The sequence below is a fragment of the Cryptotermes secundus genome, unplaced genomic scaffold (assembly GCF_002891405.2).
Source record: "Cryptotermes secundus unplaced genomic scaffold, Csec_1.0 scaffold1698, whole genome shotgun sequence".
NCBI lineage: Eukaryota > Metazoa > Arthropoda > Insecta > Blattodea > Kalotermitidae > Cryptotermes > Cryptotermes secundus.
This window is the reverse complement of record NW_019723943.1, coordinates 195,039-212,891: the sequence shown is the minus strand read 5'-3', so window position 1 is coordinate 212,891 and position 17,853 is coordinate 195,039. Positions and strand designations below refer to the sequence as shown.

The 17,853-nt window shown below is 38.8% G+C and overlaps 1 protein-coding gene across 1 annotated transcript in view; it reads left to right on the top strand.

Annotated features, from left to right (window-relative positions):
* The window catches only part of LOC111862234 (DNA-directed RNA polymerase I subunit RPA1), a gene marked incomplete at its 5' end in the record, with an annotated part of 193,383 nt that overhangs the window by 14,846 nt on the left and 160,684 nt on the right, over positions 1 to 17,853 (top strand). The window contains 6 exon segments of the mRNA XM_033750596.1: positions 2,597 to 2,738; positions 4,745 to 4,885; positions 8,503 to 8,652; positions 9,744 to 9,964; positions 12,007 to 12,139; positions 16,387 to 16,609. Of these exon segments, the coding sequence (XP_033606487.1) occupies positions 2,597 to 2,738; positions 4,745 to 4,885; positions 8,503 to 8,652; positions 9,744 to 9,964; positions 12,007 to 12,139; positions 16,387 to 16,609 (1,010 nt within the window).

Below are 17,853 nucleotides of genomic sequence, written 5' to 3'. Positions count from 1 at the left end.
GGAGCCGAAGATAGCCGAGCCCCCGCAACCTGGTAACTATGCAAGGCGAGTCAACAGCGGTGATGTAACAGGATGATGTGGCACTCATTATGCAACCGGCAAGCACTGCAGCTATATAAGTGAGCTGCACAGCTGGTACAAGTTAGTTCTACTGTAGCAGTCAGCGACGTCAGTTGTACTGTGACAGTCGCTGAGTGCGTTATCAACGACTTCTCAGTTCTACCGTAGCAGTCGACGACTTCAGTTGAAACATAGCAGCCTGCGAGTGTGCGATAACCAGTGATCACCAGTCATATCTGGAGAGTGTAATTCAGGGAGACTTGTATAGCTCCCGCATTATTAGTACGTGAAGACTCTCGAAGAGAGTGTTAAGAGATTTCGTTCTAGGGTTTGTAAAGTGTGGAAACCCGTAACATTGTGATAATTAATTGTAGCCGTTGTTTGAAGATTGTTAAATAAACCAATTAACCATCTCTACGGCGTCTTCAGTAACGAAACACGTTACAATATTAAAAAGTTGCTGGTTTGATATTGTAACGTGTTTCGTTACTGAAGACGCCGTAGAGATTGTTAATTGGTTTATTCAACAACCTACATGCAAGGGCTACAATTAATTATAACAATGTTACGGGTTTCCACACTTTTCAAACCCTACAACTAAATCTCTTCACACTATCTTNGAATACTGTCATTGTGTTCTTTTTTCAGCCATCCTAGTTTTTGTACGTCATTTTTTCCTGTATATGTGTTTTTGGTGCGGTCTCCACGTATACTCAAGAGTACTTCTGGTACTCATTTCTATTAGAGACAGAGTCGACCCTAGGGCCATCCTTCCTCTCATGGACTACACCGTTTCTTGTGCTGTGAATATACTCTCCTAATGTTACACTGTAGTAGTCAGTGATCCTGAATTATGTTTTGAAAATGCACTGCACTGATTGTGTCCTAGCTGGTACCACCTGTATGATCAGTACAGCTATTGCTCAGTAATACAAGATTCATTAATTGATCTAGGAGCAGATTTAATGGTGGTTCTTGGTATTATCACCAGGTGTCTAAGCTGTGAATTAGAGATAAGCAGTTCTTATGGAAATGGTGTAGCAAAAATGGAGCAGATCAACTAGTGCTGGAATTCAGCCATGCTTGTCTATACTGGGCTTATTTACATCTATTGCTATGGATTTGGAAAGGGAGTGTATTGGGGGGGGGATGGGATTGTTGGGCTTCCATTTGGAATCAGTTCCCTCCTTACCTACACATAAATACTGTGTAAACGTTTGATTCAACAATAACATTGTGTCATGGAAAGAGCAGCTTGTTATCTAGATAAATTTATTGGTAGTAAACAGTTAAAAATAATTTTGGCTTGCATGTGATATGCACCCACTTGCACACTTAACTCTCTCTCTCTCTCTCTCATGCACACACACACAAAATCTCTCTCTCTACCCCCCTCCCCCCTCCAGTTGCAGTATTGTCTAGGTTATGTTTCTCTTAACCAAGCTGATGCCATTTTAAAACTGGTTTCAAAGAAATTTGTTAAAAAATATGGTGACCTCTGAAGGGATCTGGTCTATGACAAGCTAAAACATTTCTATGAAGTCTTCATCTATAGTAATAGTTTAAAATATTTGTACATTTTCCCTGTAGAGTCTGGAATGTAATGAACAAAATTCTAATGAAACTGTTCCTCCAGATGCGAGGAAAAAAGAAAAAAACATATTTTATCATACTTTATAACCCTATTAACCTTTTGAAGCTAGAAGCTCATCTAAGTAATATTTAAAAAAAATATCACATACCTCACAGAAAACAAACTTCATGGCTGTTACAATGTCGTGTTGGTTAATGCTATGTAGAAAGCCAGTCCTTCTTTGTTTTCAGAATTATATGAAACCCATAAATGCATTGCAGCTCTAATTTAATGTTCTTCAATTTAAGGTTTTTCCTTGTTTAATGTACAGCCTCAGTGACCCCAACTTGGTAAACTCAGTGTTAAGTTATCTCCATTTAAAGTATTTCTCAGTTTAGTGTTCAAATTCACTGCTTCCCAAAGAAACGTTAAATAGAGAGTTTACTGTACACTTAACAGGCAAAAAGCAGTGTGCATAATGTTAAAGTGGGTGGTACACATACTGTTAGTTCCTCGGAACTCTAGCTGTGGTACAGGGGTCATACCATCTCTTGGAGATGGGGGATCAGTCTTATCAGCTTGTGTCAGCATGGGTACTACCAGTTTGGAATATAGCATCTTGGAGTGTGGTCAGGTGTGTAGTACATTGTGTTGCTTGTTAGTTGGTACCAGTCATAGCGATTGTACTGTCATGCTGGCCGGAAGTGCAATAAGCTAGTGCTTTCCCTCTGCCGCACTGTATCGATTCCACCGTATCTACTCCTGGTCTCCGTAGGCAATGTTTTCCGCTTGGGAAGTAGCTCTGAACGTCACCACAGCAAGCGTACAGCTTCACATGCTCCACAACAGCGTTTACCTTTTTGCGCAGCCAAAGTTACGAGGCATTAACTATAGTAACCACTGTATTTGATAAGATTAAGGAGATTTTAAATTGATTTTAACATTTCTTTATTTTCTTGTTAGGGATCATTTACGTAAGATTTGGAAGAATGAAAAGGAATTCATGAGTGCCCTTTCACCATTGTTGGAAAGCTGTGACATGGAACATCCCACTGATTCTTTCTTTCTTGATATGATACCAGTTCCACCACCCAAAGTGAGGCCAGTGAGTGCTGTAATACATTATTATTTCCAAGTTTTATGGTTATAGAAATGTAATGTATTATCACATATTTGCCAACTTTAATTGTAGCTTAGTTTATAAGAGGTAGGTTCTCCATATATATACCTTTTCACTAAGTAATTTCATCAAAGCTCTTATTGTGTGTAATTATATCCACATAATTTTTAAAAATTTGAATATTTACTAGTAACATAACGTGACCAAAAAATCATGTTGAGCTATTTTCCTATAATATATTCTAGGAAACTTATTTGTTTTTTTTAAAGCTAGTTTAGTANTAGCAAGGAACACTCAAGGGTGACTTAGCCCGATTCTTGGTTTCAATAATAGGGCCTGCTTCACTGTTACAGNTTATTAGAGCAAATACCCATAGAAAGTATGACATATCTAACTGTAGTCTAAGACTGTATCTTTCTTGAAAAACTTCATTGAACTTTGGGCTTCAACATCTTTGCATTCGTAACTGAAGGCCCATTGATCTGTTAAGCATACGTGTTTCCTTTTTTCTTACCATGCTTAATAGCTAAGTTCAGTGCTAAGGAACATGTCTGGGTACTTGGTTCAGTGCTAAGGAACATGTCTGGGTACTTGGTTAAGTCAGTATACCTAAATTTTTATTCCATTGTTTATATGAAGTTTTTTACCATATAACTTAAGGTAAAATAAGATCTAAAAGTTTGTGATGATGCATTAATACAATTATTGTATTATTGGACATTATCCATTGTCCTCTTTTTTTTTCTTTTTTATTTAAAACACAACATTGGTGCTGGTATCCAGAGATAGGGATTAGCTGTATTGATTGGGCTCAATTGAGTGGCTTTTTACCTGTAGTCAGAGACAGAATCCAATCTCTGAAACGTTGCGTTTTAAATAAAAAAAAAACAGGGCTATGGATAATGTCCAAAAACACAATCATTGTAAATAAAATGGTTTTAAGAGAATGTATGTTGAAGGCCACAATAAGTGGCTGTGTGTTGAGTGTTATATCACAGAGGATTGCAAAATTAAAATTTGATCACAACTGTTTCCTCCCCTATTGCTCTTGATTTCTCCAGTCATTGATATAACCACTACCATTACCCCCACCTCCACTGCCACTGCCATCGCCACTTCTGCCTCCACCTCCACCACCATGACCACTACTACCGCTGTGACCACTACCATCACCACCACCACCACTGCTGCTACTGCCATCACCACTATCACCTGTGCTGAGGCCACCACCGCCACCACCACTGCTGCTACTGCCATCACCACTATCACCTGTGCTGAGGCCACCACCGCCACCACCACTGCTGCTACTGCCATCACCACTATCACCTGTGCTGAGGCCACCACCGCCACCACCACTGCTGCTACTGCCATCACCACTATCACCTGTGCTGAGGCCACCACCGCCACCACCACTGCTGCTACTGCCATCACCACTATCACCTGTGCTGAGGCCACCACCGCCACCACCACTGCTGCTACTGCCATCACCACTATCACCTGTGCTGAGGCCACCACCGCCACCACCACTGCTGCTACTGCCATCACCACTATCACCTGTGCTGAGGCCACCACCACCACCACCACCACTGCTACTGCCATCACCACTATCACCTGTGCTGAGGCCACCACTGCCACCACCACTGCTGCTTCTGCGATCACCACTGCCCCCACTGCCACCACCACCGCCGCCGCCACCACTTCTATCACTGTCACCACCACAGTGCCACTAACACCACAAAAACCACCACCACTGCCACTGTGTAACATTCTTCATGTGGAACAACATAACATGAGCAATTGAGGATACAGTGTCATTAACAGACAGCAGCTGTTGATCTGTGTAGGTTACTGTTAATTGGGCTGTATAGAATTTAAGTTAGGTGATGTAATGCTGTGTGGCTATACACCCATTCCTCCATATATTTTTGTGGCATGGTGCTTAATTAAGTACATGAACAGCCTTATATTTGCCTGTAATCCTATGTTTGCAGGTTAATTTTGTTGGCGGTAAGTTAGTTGAGCATCCACAAACACAAGCTTACAAACTCATTGTTCAAGACTGCATAATAATCCAAAATATTACCAAGACAATGCAAGATGGGAACGCAAACAGCATACCAGAAGAAGCAAAGGTAAAATGTTATTCTAAGTTGACATAATACTTCTTTAAACTTTATAGTATATGACTGAGTAGCAGAACATTTGGTTTTGACTGACGAAGGAAGCAAAGGATTTATTTTGATTTCTGAGTGACTTGTGTTTCACTTTTCCTTTTAGCACATTCACAGTCAGATATCTTGTTTGATATGTTTATGGATATTGAAACAAGAATGAAAAGGTACAGAGTAAACAAGTAACTTACCAGTTCTTTCAGAAACAAATTTTTAAATACAATTCACTATGTTCTGTTTTTTTTTTTGAGAAGTACAGAGTTCCACCTCAGAAATATATTTTTTCACCTTTTGGGGTTGGTAGGTGTGAGGAGTTAGGATCAAATCTGGAATTGTTTCACTGCAAAGAAACTCCTCGTAGCATTCTTATAATCATGGATTTCTGTGATAAAATATATGGAAATATTGAATTATGATTGTTTTCTGTTGAGGGTTTTATATTTAACAGGAAAGTTGGCTGTTATGGCCATATTATTTTAGTTTAGAACCAACATTACATTTGAAGCAGACCAGTGTTTTTCTTCTCATATATGCAGATATCTGTAAATTTTAGTTTGCTTGCTACAGTCCCTCTATACTGGTATTTTAGTAGTGTCATGGTGACCTATTATTTTTTTCCAAAGGCCTGGTATGTTTGTAAAATGGAGGCAGGTTCCCATTTTGAAGTGAACTTAGAGCAGGCTACAAATTAAATGTAACTAAGTGAGATGATTTTTGTTGTTTCCACAGTAAAAAGAAAAGAAGCTATCATATATAGTCTTTCTAGAAATGGACTGCAGGCACTCCACATTATATGTGAATTGAAAAAGTGTGGTTTTGTTTTAATGCAGCCAACTGCTTTAGACTAATTTTAATGAATAACACTTGGTTCAATGTGAAGGGGTTGCTGGTTGACTGAGAGAGAGGGGGAAAGGAGAGTAGATTATTATGTGGATTTAACAAGCAGGAGTGTGAACAGAGAAGGGAAAATTATGTTGAATTTATGTGCTTCTATATTCTGTAACTTTTTTTTTTTTTTGAATCGCAATTATTATGTTAACACTTTGTGGACCGGCGATTTCAATATTTAAATCACCCTCGGGTTCGGCATTTTTAAACCTACTGCCTGAACTTGTGCACTGTTCACTTTAAAAATTAATATAAAATCTTCTAATTATTTTTTTGAACTAAAATTTTTGGAGAACACTTACCAATGCTCCTAGAAGTGCTTGAGGATGTGATATTTCTGGAAACATTCCCCCTTGTGAAGTGGCATTACACAGAACTTGCAAATGTAGACATACTCCTTTTTTTTTGTGAACTGTACAAACACAGCATTGACTAGAAGGATTCTTCCCCTTGGAATGTTCACTCTTCACAGTTTTCAGGAGGGTATGTTTCCGCATATCACATGAGGCCTTCGTGGGGTGGGAGTTGATGGGCCTGGTCGTACTAAGTCTTTATGTGACCCTGGTTCTGCCGCCACCATCTGGACTATAGCCCAGGCCTTTGCCACATTCATCAGAAATGCTTTGTATTTCGATTTTGAATCAGGGTTTAGATTTTTTGCTGTCCCCGCAATGTTACTACGCTCAATGTTATTACCCGCATTATTGTTGGAGCTACTGTCACTTTTACTGTCTGTGGCCACAATTCTTTGTTGTTCCCCCCATCACTGTCACTGTCTGAATGACAATCCATTACTACGCATCTCACAAGGCAGATCAGCTAGGTCTTCGGAGGAGAATTTGTCCTTGATCCATTCTCCCCACTACTTACTGGCTGATACACACAGCTTGAAGAAGGCAAAGCATTTTCCTTTGTAGTTGGTTAAATAAACAGCGAGGTCAAATTACTGACTGCTAACTAAACATCCCAGAGTCTCATCACGCATCTGCAGGTGGTCGCGTGCAATGTAGGTGGCACCAGAGCGATGTATAGTGTGTTGCAACTTATCGTGTTCTAAAAACGTATTAATATGCAACCGGTCTGCCACGTTTAAAAGTGAAAAACGTATTAATGCGTGAATGGTCGGCAAAGTGTTAATTTCATTTCCTTCCCCCTGGAGGTTGAAGATAGAGTTACACAAACCATATGTGGCTTTTGAACCATTTTTATTCTCCAATTATCTGTTTTTACTAATATTTTTGTGGAAAAAATATACATAAAGGAAAAGCCGAGAACCCTTTAATCACATTATTTGGTTTAGGTTAGTGTTTCTTAACCAGGGATGTGAGAGAGGAATCTGGAAGAATTTGAACACAACTGAAATGTCTGAATTTTTGTATTTATAACCTCTTTGCACAGTATGAAGAATGATGTTAAATTTACTGCATACACACTGATATGTTGGGTTTTTGGACTTTATCCATTGTCCCGGTTTTTAAGATAACAAATAAAAACACGACGTTTCGGAAACTGGATCTGTTTCCGTCCTCAGGTGAAGGAAAACACCTATTCAGTTGGGTCTGTTAGAAAGAGCTAGCATCAATCACTGGACAAACCGATGTCACAAAACATGAAGATTATAAAAACCTGAGATCAGGCTAAGTCCATGAGAGCTAATAAGAAAAATATTAATAACAAATTGTAGCAAACACTTACAAGCGTGGAACCAGGATAGATAGATCTGTAGAAATTTATGCCACGAAAGTAAACTCATGACCAGGTCCATGACCCCACGGCATGGAATAGAAAGAAGAACTAGTAACAAAAACTAATAGTNAGTGTGTTATACACCATCGTCAGAATCCTATAGTAACTACTTACTGCATACAGGCAGTTTCTTCCAAACAACCAGTTATGATTAAATTCTTTAAATAAATGTGTTGCAGTGGTAGAAAGAATTGTCTTTTTGAAAATTTTAGGTATGTGGAGTACTTCAGAAGCATTTTTTTTTTTAAATGGGTATGTTTTAAATACAGGTCGAGAAACACTGCCTTAGATGACACAGGTTTCCTGTAACAGAATGCTTATTTGTATGATTTTGCAGGATTTATAATTACATTTCTTGCATACAAAATTTATGGGCAGATATATTTGACTAGTGAAGACAACACCACATGCTGCTAGAGGGAACAATGCACAAGCAAGGGGAATATTACAGATTGCAAATGTAACAGAACAATAGGCTAACAAACATAGATACAAGCTGCTGCAATAAAACACATGGAGATAAACATGTAGTTCTAAACAAATGGATGACATCACTTCTGAGGTGGAAGTGAATTTCACCAAAGTAATGAAAATTTTAATAGAAAATTTTAACGGATTCTATTCTTTTATGTTAAGTGGACTAGAACGTGAGATTTTAGTGCATACTAATGCAGTGTAACAGTTTTAATGTATTAAGACACCCGAAGATGGCCATCTAGGGCCGAAACTTGTGTTAAAGTATAAACGGAAGAAAAAGGAACAATTTGTTGCATTATTGACGGACTATCTTATACATAGATGTTTTGATGGTAAAGGGTTTTTGAAATTAATGGTTGAGTGATAGTGCAGTAGACAGTCTGAATGTTATATTTATTATTGTCGTGATTTATGCTGTTTTTTTATTGTGGGTAAATTATAATTAAAAATGACTTGGTTTTCCTCAGAGCATAATAGAACAGATTCAAGGGAAGACTCTTGAAGAGAAGTTAGTTCTAACGTGGCAGGGGCTGCAGGCTGATGTGGATCGCTTGATGGATAGTGGTATGAACCGGTCTTCACAGAAGCTTCAGAAAGTTTGCCCAGGCATCAAGCAGGTATATATGCCTCAGATAAATTTGCTCTATATGGTACGTTTTATGTCTGTGCAGTCCTTAAATTTATAAAGCATAGGCTTTGAATATTTGACATCTCTTTGACAAGTGACCAGGAAAGATGTACTCCATGTGCAATCTACAGAATCAACAGAATGAAGTGGTTTTTAGAGGTTTGCATAATTATAGTATTCTTGCACTGCTTGTATCTGTGTATCTTGCTGTCAGGGTAACCAATTGCAACTGATATGAGCTGAAATTGCATCAGGAAGAGGCATAACTCACATCACCAAATTAATCATGTTATTCCCATGTGGTCAAGTCAAGGAGAATGAGGTGGGCAGGGCATGTAGCACGAATAGGGGAGACGAGGAATGCGTATAGGATATTGGTGGGAAAGCCAGAAGGAAAGAGACCACTAGAAAGACCAAGGCGTAGGTGGGTGGACAATATTAAAATGGATCTTAGAGAGAGAGGATGGGATGGTATGGATTGGATTGATCTGGCTCAGGATAGGGACAAGTTGAGGGCTCTTGTGAACACTGTAATGAACCTTTGGGTTCCATAAAATGTTGGGAAATTCTTGAGTAGCTGCAGAATTGGCGGCTCCTCCAGAAGGGCTCAGCTCCATGAGTAAGTAAGTAAGTATTCCCATGTGGAGGTTACGCTCAACTAATCTGAAAATGTAGCATGATATAATGAATTGTTATAATGTGAACTATTGTTTGTTCTTTTTTTATTACTAGTGGGGTGGTACTAAGTCCCTTGTACTGCGGCCACTTCTGGCCTCTTGTACCAGCCCCAGATGATAGGTGAGGGTGATTGTGGAGCAGTTGGTGGAATGAAGAATGGCAGGGGAAACCGAAGTACTCAGAGATAACCTGCCCCAGTGCCACTTTGTTCACCACAAATCCCACTTGGTCAGACCCGGGATCGAACCTGGGCCTCTGCGGTGGAAAGCCAGCGACTAACCACTTGAGCTGTGGTGCAGCCTTGATAATGTCAACTAAATTCGCAGGTTTTTGTTCAGTGATGGAGACTTTTAAAACTGCAATGATCTGCTACATGAATATTATATTCCTTGTTTTATACAGGTGATAGAGAAGAAAGAAGGTGTTATACGAATGCACATGATGGGAAAGCGAGTTAACTTTGCCGCTCGTTCAGTTATTACTCCAGATCCATGTCTGAACATTGAAGAAATTGGTATTCCGGAAATATTTGCCAAATCTTTAACATATCCTGTGCCTGTTTCTGAGTGGAATGTGGCTGATTTACGCAAGATGGTTTTGAATGGACCTGATGTTTATCCAGGGTAAGAAAGAATACCAGACGTAACAGAAGCTACGATTCTTTTTGTACTTTCATGTAGATTTATCTTATGGCAGGAAAATGAGTTTGTAATTCCTTGCAGAGATTTCTGCGAAAGCTTTCTCAAGATAATAACAGCCATTTCATTCAGTATATGAGACTTTATAGTTTACTGTGTTAATGAAGTTATGTGCATTTCACATAGGTTGTGTTTGGAAAATATTTTTTCTTTTTATGTTGAGGTTGTGTACAGATGGGAGGATAATACTAAGATTCAGCGAGAAACAGATTGTGAACATGTACTACACGGAAATGTCTCAGAATAGGTTCCAGTGTAGTGATTACTTTATGAATCTTTGGATATGTTAATAGTTGTGAATTTCTTGATCAGCTAAAAGACTTCAGCATTGAAGGAGACCTCTGTACCATACAGTTAATGTAGTTTGATTCTGTTCGGTTTACAGTAATTTTTATGTGTTATTACTATTAATGGACAAAAAAGGATATTTTCATTTGAAGGAGAAAGCTCTGGATCACACCAAGTGGAGGAACTGTTTTGGAAGAGATTGTGGACCTGTCATCTTGACAGATTACTGATGAATGACTGAATTACTACTAATATTTTTTTTATTGCTAGTGGGGTGGGACTAAGTCCCTTGTACTGCGGTCACTTCTGGCCTATTGTACCAGTCCCAGATGATAGGTGAAGGTGATTGTGTAGCAATTGGTGAAATGAATATTGGCAGGGGAAACTGAAGTACTCGGAGAAAAGCTGCCCCAGCGCCACTTTGTCCACCAGAAATCCCACTTGACCAAACCCTGGATCGAACCTGGGCCACTGCGTTGGGAAGCCAGCGATTAACTACTTGAGCTATGATGCGGCCCGCTACTACTAATATAGTTCTTATTACCAAAAGAAAGTAAAATTTTATACTGTCACATTGCACATATGTACTCGGAAAGAGTCTCATAGCTTTTGAGTACTCTGTGATCTGTCTCCCTGCAAAACTTCTCATCTATAAGTGTTTCATATGTCATCTTACTGAAACAGAAAGGATGTTGTAGATTATACATAGTTCCTATGTTGTTATTTTATGCACCTATACAAAATCAGAGTGACAAGAATTGCCGTTAACAAGAGTTCCATGTATTTAAGAGATCTATTGCCACACAAAGTTTTTGGTTCATTCACTAAATGGATTCCTGTTGGTTCTTTCTTGAAAATTGCTGTAGTCACTATGTTGGCATTACGGATACAAAAAGTGGAAAATGTGAGTGGCATTTTTCCAGTTTGTTTGAATATCCAGAAGTTGATTGTAATTATTAGTAGAAAGCACACATATGAACATACATGAGTGTGATAACATAAAGTGGGCTGTCTTTGTGAAATAAGAGAAGAAGGCTTGAAACTGCCATTTGGGTGATAAATGTTGCATTTGTCTCGAAGTAGCATCAGAAATAATAGAAAGTCCTGAAGGCTACGTTTCTTTCACAATACTACAACAGTGTTTCTGTACAACACTACTGCATTGAATGTGATCTTGTTGAGTAGTCATTTTTTATAAAGTATAGAATAACACATTTCAAGAATAAAAATATTACAAGTATTATGTTTTTGGACATTATCCATCGTCTTGTCTATTTTCTAAAAAATAACATCCTGTTTCTTTTTAAAATCTCAGCATTTCGGAGACTGAATTCTGTCCCCATTCTCAGGTAAAACCTACTCAGTTGGGTGCAATTATAGAATCACCTGAAAGCACTAATTTTTCATGTTGCAAGGTGATATATTCTGGGAAGACCAAGGCGTAGATGGGTGCACAATATTAAAATGGCTCTTAGAGAGATAGAATGGGATGGTATGGATTGGATTGATCTGGCTCAGGATAGGGACCAGTGGAGGGCTCTTGTGAACACAGTAATGAACCTTCGGGTTTCATAAAATGCTGGGAAATTCTTGAGTAGCTGCAGATTGAGCTTCTCCTCAAGAAGGGCTTAACTCCATAAGTAAGTAAGTAAGTAAGGTGATATGTTGTTTTATTTCAGAGCTGTAATGGTAGAGAATGAGGATGGTAGCAGAACCAGAATATCCTCCACTGACCAAATTCAACGAGGAAGTGTTGCAAAACGTCTCTTGACTCCTGGAGACACATGTGATGTATCGAAAGGAATGAAAATAGTATGTATAGTTAAATTTAATATCTGTATATGAATTATCTGGCTTGTGGCAACTACTGTCTTATGTGTAGTCTGTAGTCCTACTGCAATGTCAGAGTCACATATTAGCTCAAGGAGTGGATTAACTTTCCCCCCCACATGTTTTTTTTCATTCAGGAGCACTATATGTACTTGTTTATGCATAACCTTTCATAGGTATCATTTGGTTTCACCTTCAGCAGAACCCTAATAACGTCCAAATTATATACAGGGTGTCTGGATGAAAGGTATCCAAAATAAAACAATTATATCTCAGAAAGCTTTTATTATACACATTTATGGGTTACACCACTACAAAGAGAAACTATCAAAGTTTTTTCTGAGTATATAACTTTCTCAGTAAATTTCAACGTGGGCTCCCTTGGTGGCACAACAAATATCCAGGCTTGAAGCAAGTTTGGTGTTACCATAGCCACAGCATCCCTTATGTGGGCTTTCAGGTGTTGCAGGTCATTGATCTTAATCTGGTAGGCAATATTCTTCACATAATGCCACAAGATAAATTCAGTAGGGTTAAATCTGGTGACCTAGGAGGCCAAGCAATTTATCTACTTCTGCTGATCTATCTCCCAGCCATCACTCTGTCCAAGTGATTCCTAGCATGGTGGCAGAAATGTGACGGTGCATGTGTGTAAGTTGGGCGGGGGGGGGACCTTACAAGGTTTTCCTTTCTGATGACATAAACCAGATACGTGTATGACAATTACTTTCTGAGATATAAATTTTTTATTTTGGATACCTTTCATCTGGACATCTGATATTCAAAACATGTATAATGCATTTTTATATTTTTGTTTCCTTTGATATCTTGACAAATTCTCCTTTTGCTGACTTATTGACCTTCTGTGATTGAGAATACTTCATGTTAATTTTTACCATGCAGCAGCAGTGAAGCCTGTTATTCTCTTCAGAAAGTGATAGAAATAAAGTTTTCATTTTAATGATAAAATTAGTTTATATGTGTGTATGTGTTTGTGTGCATATATGTTGGCATGCATGCAGGATTGATTGATTGATTGATTGATTTATTTAACATCCATAACTGTTACATTATGTACAATTGGACAAGTCACTCAGGAAAAGCGTGTCCTCACTGATTATCAGAACAATCTATTGTAAAAGGATCCTTTTAATTTAAATTTTCCATATGGTGATGCTGAAATATGCACCACCCTCCTACTCGGAGATCAAGGTAATGCTAATGAAAAATAACAAGTTTGCTTTCTGATTTCTTTCTTATAATGCTTGAACGTTTGTAGTAGGTGTGTACAGTTTTCTGTTTTGGTAGATTAGGAGCTGTCTTCAGTTACTGTATGAACCAGTTTTTGTATGTTTTAATACAGTTCATGCATATTAATTTTTTAGTATAAATTAAAAAATGCATTATTGTTATTTTAGTTCTGTACTCATATTGTGACAAATTTGCTCAAGGCAAGAACTGTGGAGCCAGAGAAACAGCTGTTGCTAGTGCGTGGCTCTGAAACAACATTCACTTCTAGGTAATGGTCGCGAAACAAACAATGGAACAACATCCATTGCTAGGCAGCAGAAACTTAATACGCAAAAATAGATGGCCATTGCTATGGAACGGCTCGGTAAACATGTTCCTACAGCAATGGAAATGCATGCAACAGAGGAACAGCGTTTTCTGCGTGGTCCGTGCCAAGATAATGTATGCAAGGGACAGGTTTAGAGCTTGGTCACTGAGTCTGTGAAGACTAACTTAGAGCAATCATACATAGTTAGAAGGGAGCCGCCATTTGGAGAGGGCGTGAACATGGAAGCTGAAGAATCTCCACTGTTAGAAGCTGTTACCATGAAATGTCTAGTGAAAGCACTGCAGGCTGGAAAAGACTTGACATGTGCTGTAATGATATATGAAGTGTGGAAATCAGCGATAATGTTATAGTTATTTATAGTCACGACCTCTAAGTGGTCAATAAATTCAGTTATCCAAATCATCATCTGTGGTCACTCATGTGTGTGACATTATGTACCCAGAGAAATGATGCATATTCAATACATTGTAACTTATTGTGGATAATCTATTAATTTTAATGTTTGTTTTATGAAAGAACTGAGTAGGTCAGGTCCCCAGTATTGCTCTGGCTGTCACTGTCACTGGCTGTTATGATGAGACCAGTGTTATAGGCTGTCAGTAAGTAGTGGAATATTTGTATGTGCAGTTAGTTAACCCTCATTCTGCATTTGTGATTTTCCTTATATGATTACATAATTTTATTTTCATATGCAAAATAATTAACAAAATTATGCTGTTTATGGATTCAGGGTGTCCCAGTCAGTATAGTGATGGGTTAGGGGCTGGATGGCCTGGATTTGATTCTCAGTATGGAAAAATTTGTCTCTTCTCCACAGTGTCCAGAGAAGCTCTGGGGCCCACCCAGCCTCCTGTCCAATGGGTATCGGGTGCTATTTGCCCATGGGTAAAGCAACCAGGTAGTGAAGCTAACCAGTCACTTTCATCTAGTGCCAAGGTCAGAAAAGGTGAAGCCACGTGGTCAGACAAAAAAAAGACAAGCCTAACCCTATAGCTTGGGATCCGAGAGTAGGAGGGGAGAGACGAAGAGATGGTTATAGAGTATGTTCTAACCTGTCACCATGAGATAGTGCTCAGCTTCATAGCTTTACTCAGTATGAGTGGATGTGTGTTCAAATATAGACGTTTTCTTACCCTTGGTCAGAAAACTTTGGAGTGATCAAGTTTCTTGTGAAACTGAAGAAATCTGCAATGGAAACTTTTCAGTTATCGACTGAGGAGACCAAGTGACAATCAATGCAGTGGAAGTCAGCAACATCTCCAAGACCAAAAAAGCATGTAATAGTTGTTCGAAGTTCAAGGCCATGTTGATTGTTTTCTTCAGTATCCATGGTATTATAATGGCAGAGTGGGTTCCCCGTGGCCAGATGGTAAATCAGCAGTGTTACGTTGAAGTCTTGACGAAATTGTGTGAACGCGTGAGAAGGAAACGACCATAATTATGGAGAAACTGTTGGATTTTGCACCAAGACAGCACGCCAGCACACAATGCTTTGTCTGTGAAGCAGTTTATAGCTAATCACAACATCACTGTGCTTGAGCACACACTATTTGCCAGACCTTGCTCTCTGCGACTTCTGCCTCTTCCAAAAAATCAAGTCGGTGCTCAAAGCAACCCATTTTTTGTTGGGAGAAGATGTGAAAGCAAAAACGATGGAGATCCTCAACAGCCTTTCAGAAAGTGATATGCAGAATAGCTTTGAACAATAGCAGCATCATCTGCAGCTGTATGTCAACTCAGAAGGGAACAATTTTGAAGATCCTAGTTGATTTTCTCAGTTTGTTAAATAAAAAGAGATACAGGCACAGTCTCATTTTTTTCTGTCTGACCATATATACCTGAACTACCCCACATGTCTTCATGGCATAATAAACAAACTAAAACCAAACAAACTCCGTGGCCTGTAGTCCACAAGCAAACTATACCAACTGAGGGACTGCTGCTTGTCGGCGAAGTTAGTGCCAACTTTTGCGGATAGAGGGTATCAAGTGGTCAGCGCAACCGCTCCCTACGGCCATTAATCTCGTTTTTCTAGACCAGAGCCAATATTTCCTTGAAATAACTCCTTAATTTTCCTCACAAGGCTGAGTGGACCCTGTTCCAGACCCACTACTTCTCAGAAAATCTGGTAGTGCCGAAAGTCGAACTCTTCATGGCATCATGCTTTAATTAATTAAGCACATGGACAACTTTATCTTTTTTTATACTATTTATACAAATAATATATTTTTATAAATTATTTTACTAACTAATTCATTAATGATTTTGATTAAACACATAGGATTTTGCTGAATTGAGGATATGAATGTTTAGAGTTTGTTTGTAAAAGTGTATATTTATAATGATTGTATAAACTCATAAAGATTCCTGAGCTTTTATCCCTTTAATAGTCAGGGAACAGAACTTTAGGCAGACATGGCCTGAAATGTTCTTCTCCTTTTTTTTTTTAAGTTTTGATTGTGTAGTGATGTTGACTTGATACCAGAAACAAATATTGGAACTTCATCATAATAGCAGTCAGCCTCTTCTGTAAAGCTACTGGGAGTGGCTAGAATGTGCTGTTGAATTTTCTTTTGATGCTGACATTGTGGGCACCTTCATCTCCCATGTGTTTTGGTATGTTGCTTAATACATCATACTGTCTTTTCAGGTACATAGACATCTTTGTAGTGGAGATGTGTTACTTTTGAACAGACAGCCCACTTTGCATCGACCCAGCATCATGGCACACGTTGCACGCATTCTGAAGGGAGAGAGAACGTTACGACTTCACTATGCCAACTGCAAAGCATACAATGCTGATTTTGATGGTGATGAAATGAATGCTCATTTCCCTCAGAACGAACTGGCTCGCAGTGAAGCGTATAATCTGCGTATGTTAACTTTTTGATATATGTCCCTTAGGACATTAGTAAATAGTTTCTCTCCATGTGATAATTTGAGTGGTTAGGTTACAGGATTCTTCACTTGGAAGTGCAGGTTTGTTTCTAGGGCAGTCATAGGACCTGGGTAGTGAACAGAGTGATGCTGATGCACAATTTATGTAAAGTATTTTTGGTTTATCACCACTATTCATCATTTCTCCTCTGCTCTGTAATTATCTGTCATTGCCACTGAAGTGACATGCAATCATCCTTATCACCTGGAATTCCTATTATTATCCTTAGTCCACAATTGGGGAACTTTCTTCAGCTGGTACATCACTAGTGTCATGGTAAGGATGTTTTATTTTTTGTATATTCAGTACTCACCTAATGATGTCACATGAATTCAGAAAATGTGTTGTAACGTGAATATTGGTTGCGCCATAATTCAAGCGGTTAGTCGCGGTCCGGGTTCGATCCCGATCAAGTGGGATTTGTGGTGGACAAAGTGGAGCTGCAGCAGGTTTTCTCTGAGTACTTCGGTTTCCCCTGCCAATCTTCATTCCACCAATTGCTCCACAATCACCCTTGCCTATCATCTGGGGCTGGTACAATAGGCCAGAAGTGGCCGCAGTACAAGGAACTTAGTCGCACCCCACCACCATTAAAAAAAAAACATGAATATTTCTTGAATCTTATACATCATATCTTTGTTAAATTTAGGTAGTATTCTTTCTTTCTGAGCCTTGTCAGAATCAGGTCTTGTCTAACAACAAAGAATAGATAAATGTATCCTTCATAGTAATACTGTTGTTGGTAGATTAACCATTACCTTGCATACCAAAATAGCAGTAGGTCTATATGATTGAATTTCTTCAGTGGTGTGAATTAGGTAAGCTGAGTTTCCTTTTGGAGAAGGTAGCAGATTAATTGTTGCTTAGGGTACTATTTCTCAGAAGGTTTTATCCACAAAGAAGTTGAAGTAATGTATTTTGACCCATCCAACATGATGTTATGGAATGGTCCTTTTAAAACTTAAAAATGGTTCTGTGTCTTGGAAGTTAAAGGTTAGGTGTGGTTCCATTTCATATTACTTGTCTTCTGTGGAAGTGGGACATTGTGTGCATCTCCATGAATAGTTCCCATACTCACCTCTACTTTTTCTGCTGTTTCTTCATTGCACTTTTCTTCTTCCTTCCGTTATGCAGCAGAACTCATTCTTTGAACTAGCTACGCATTGAGATTTGATGTTT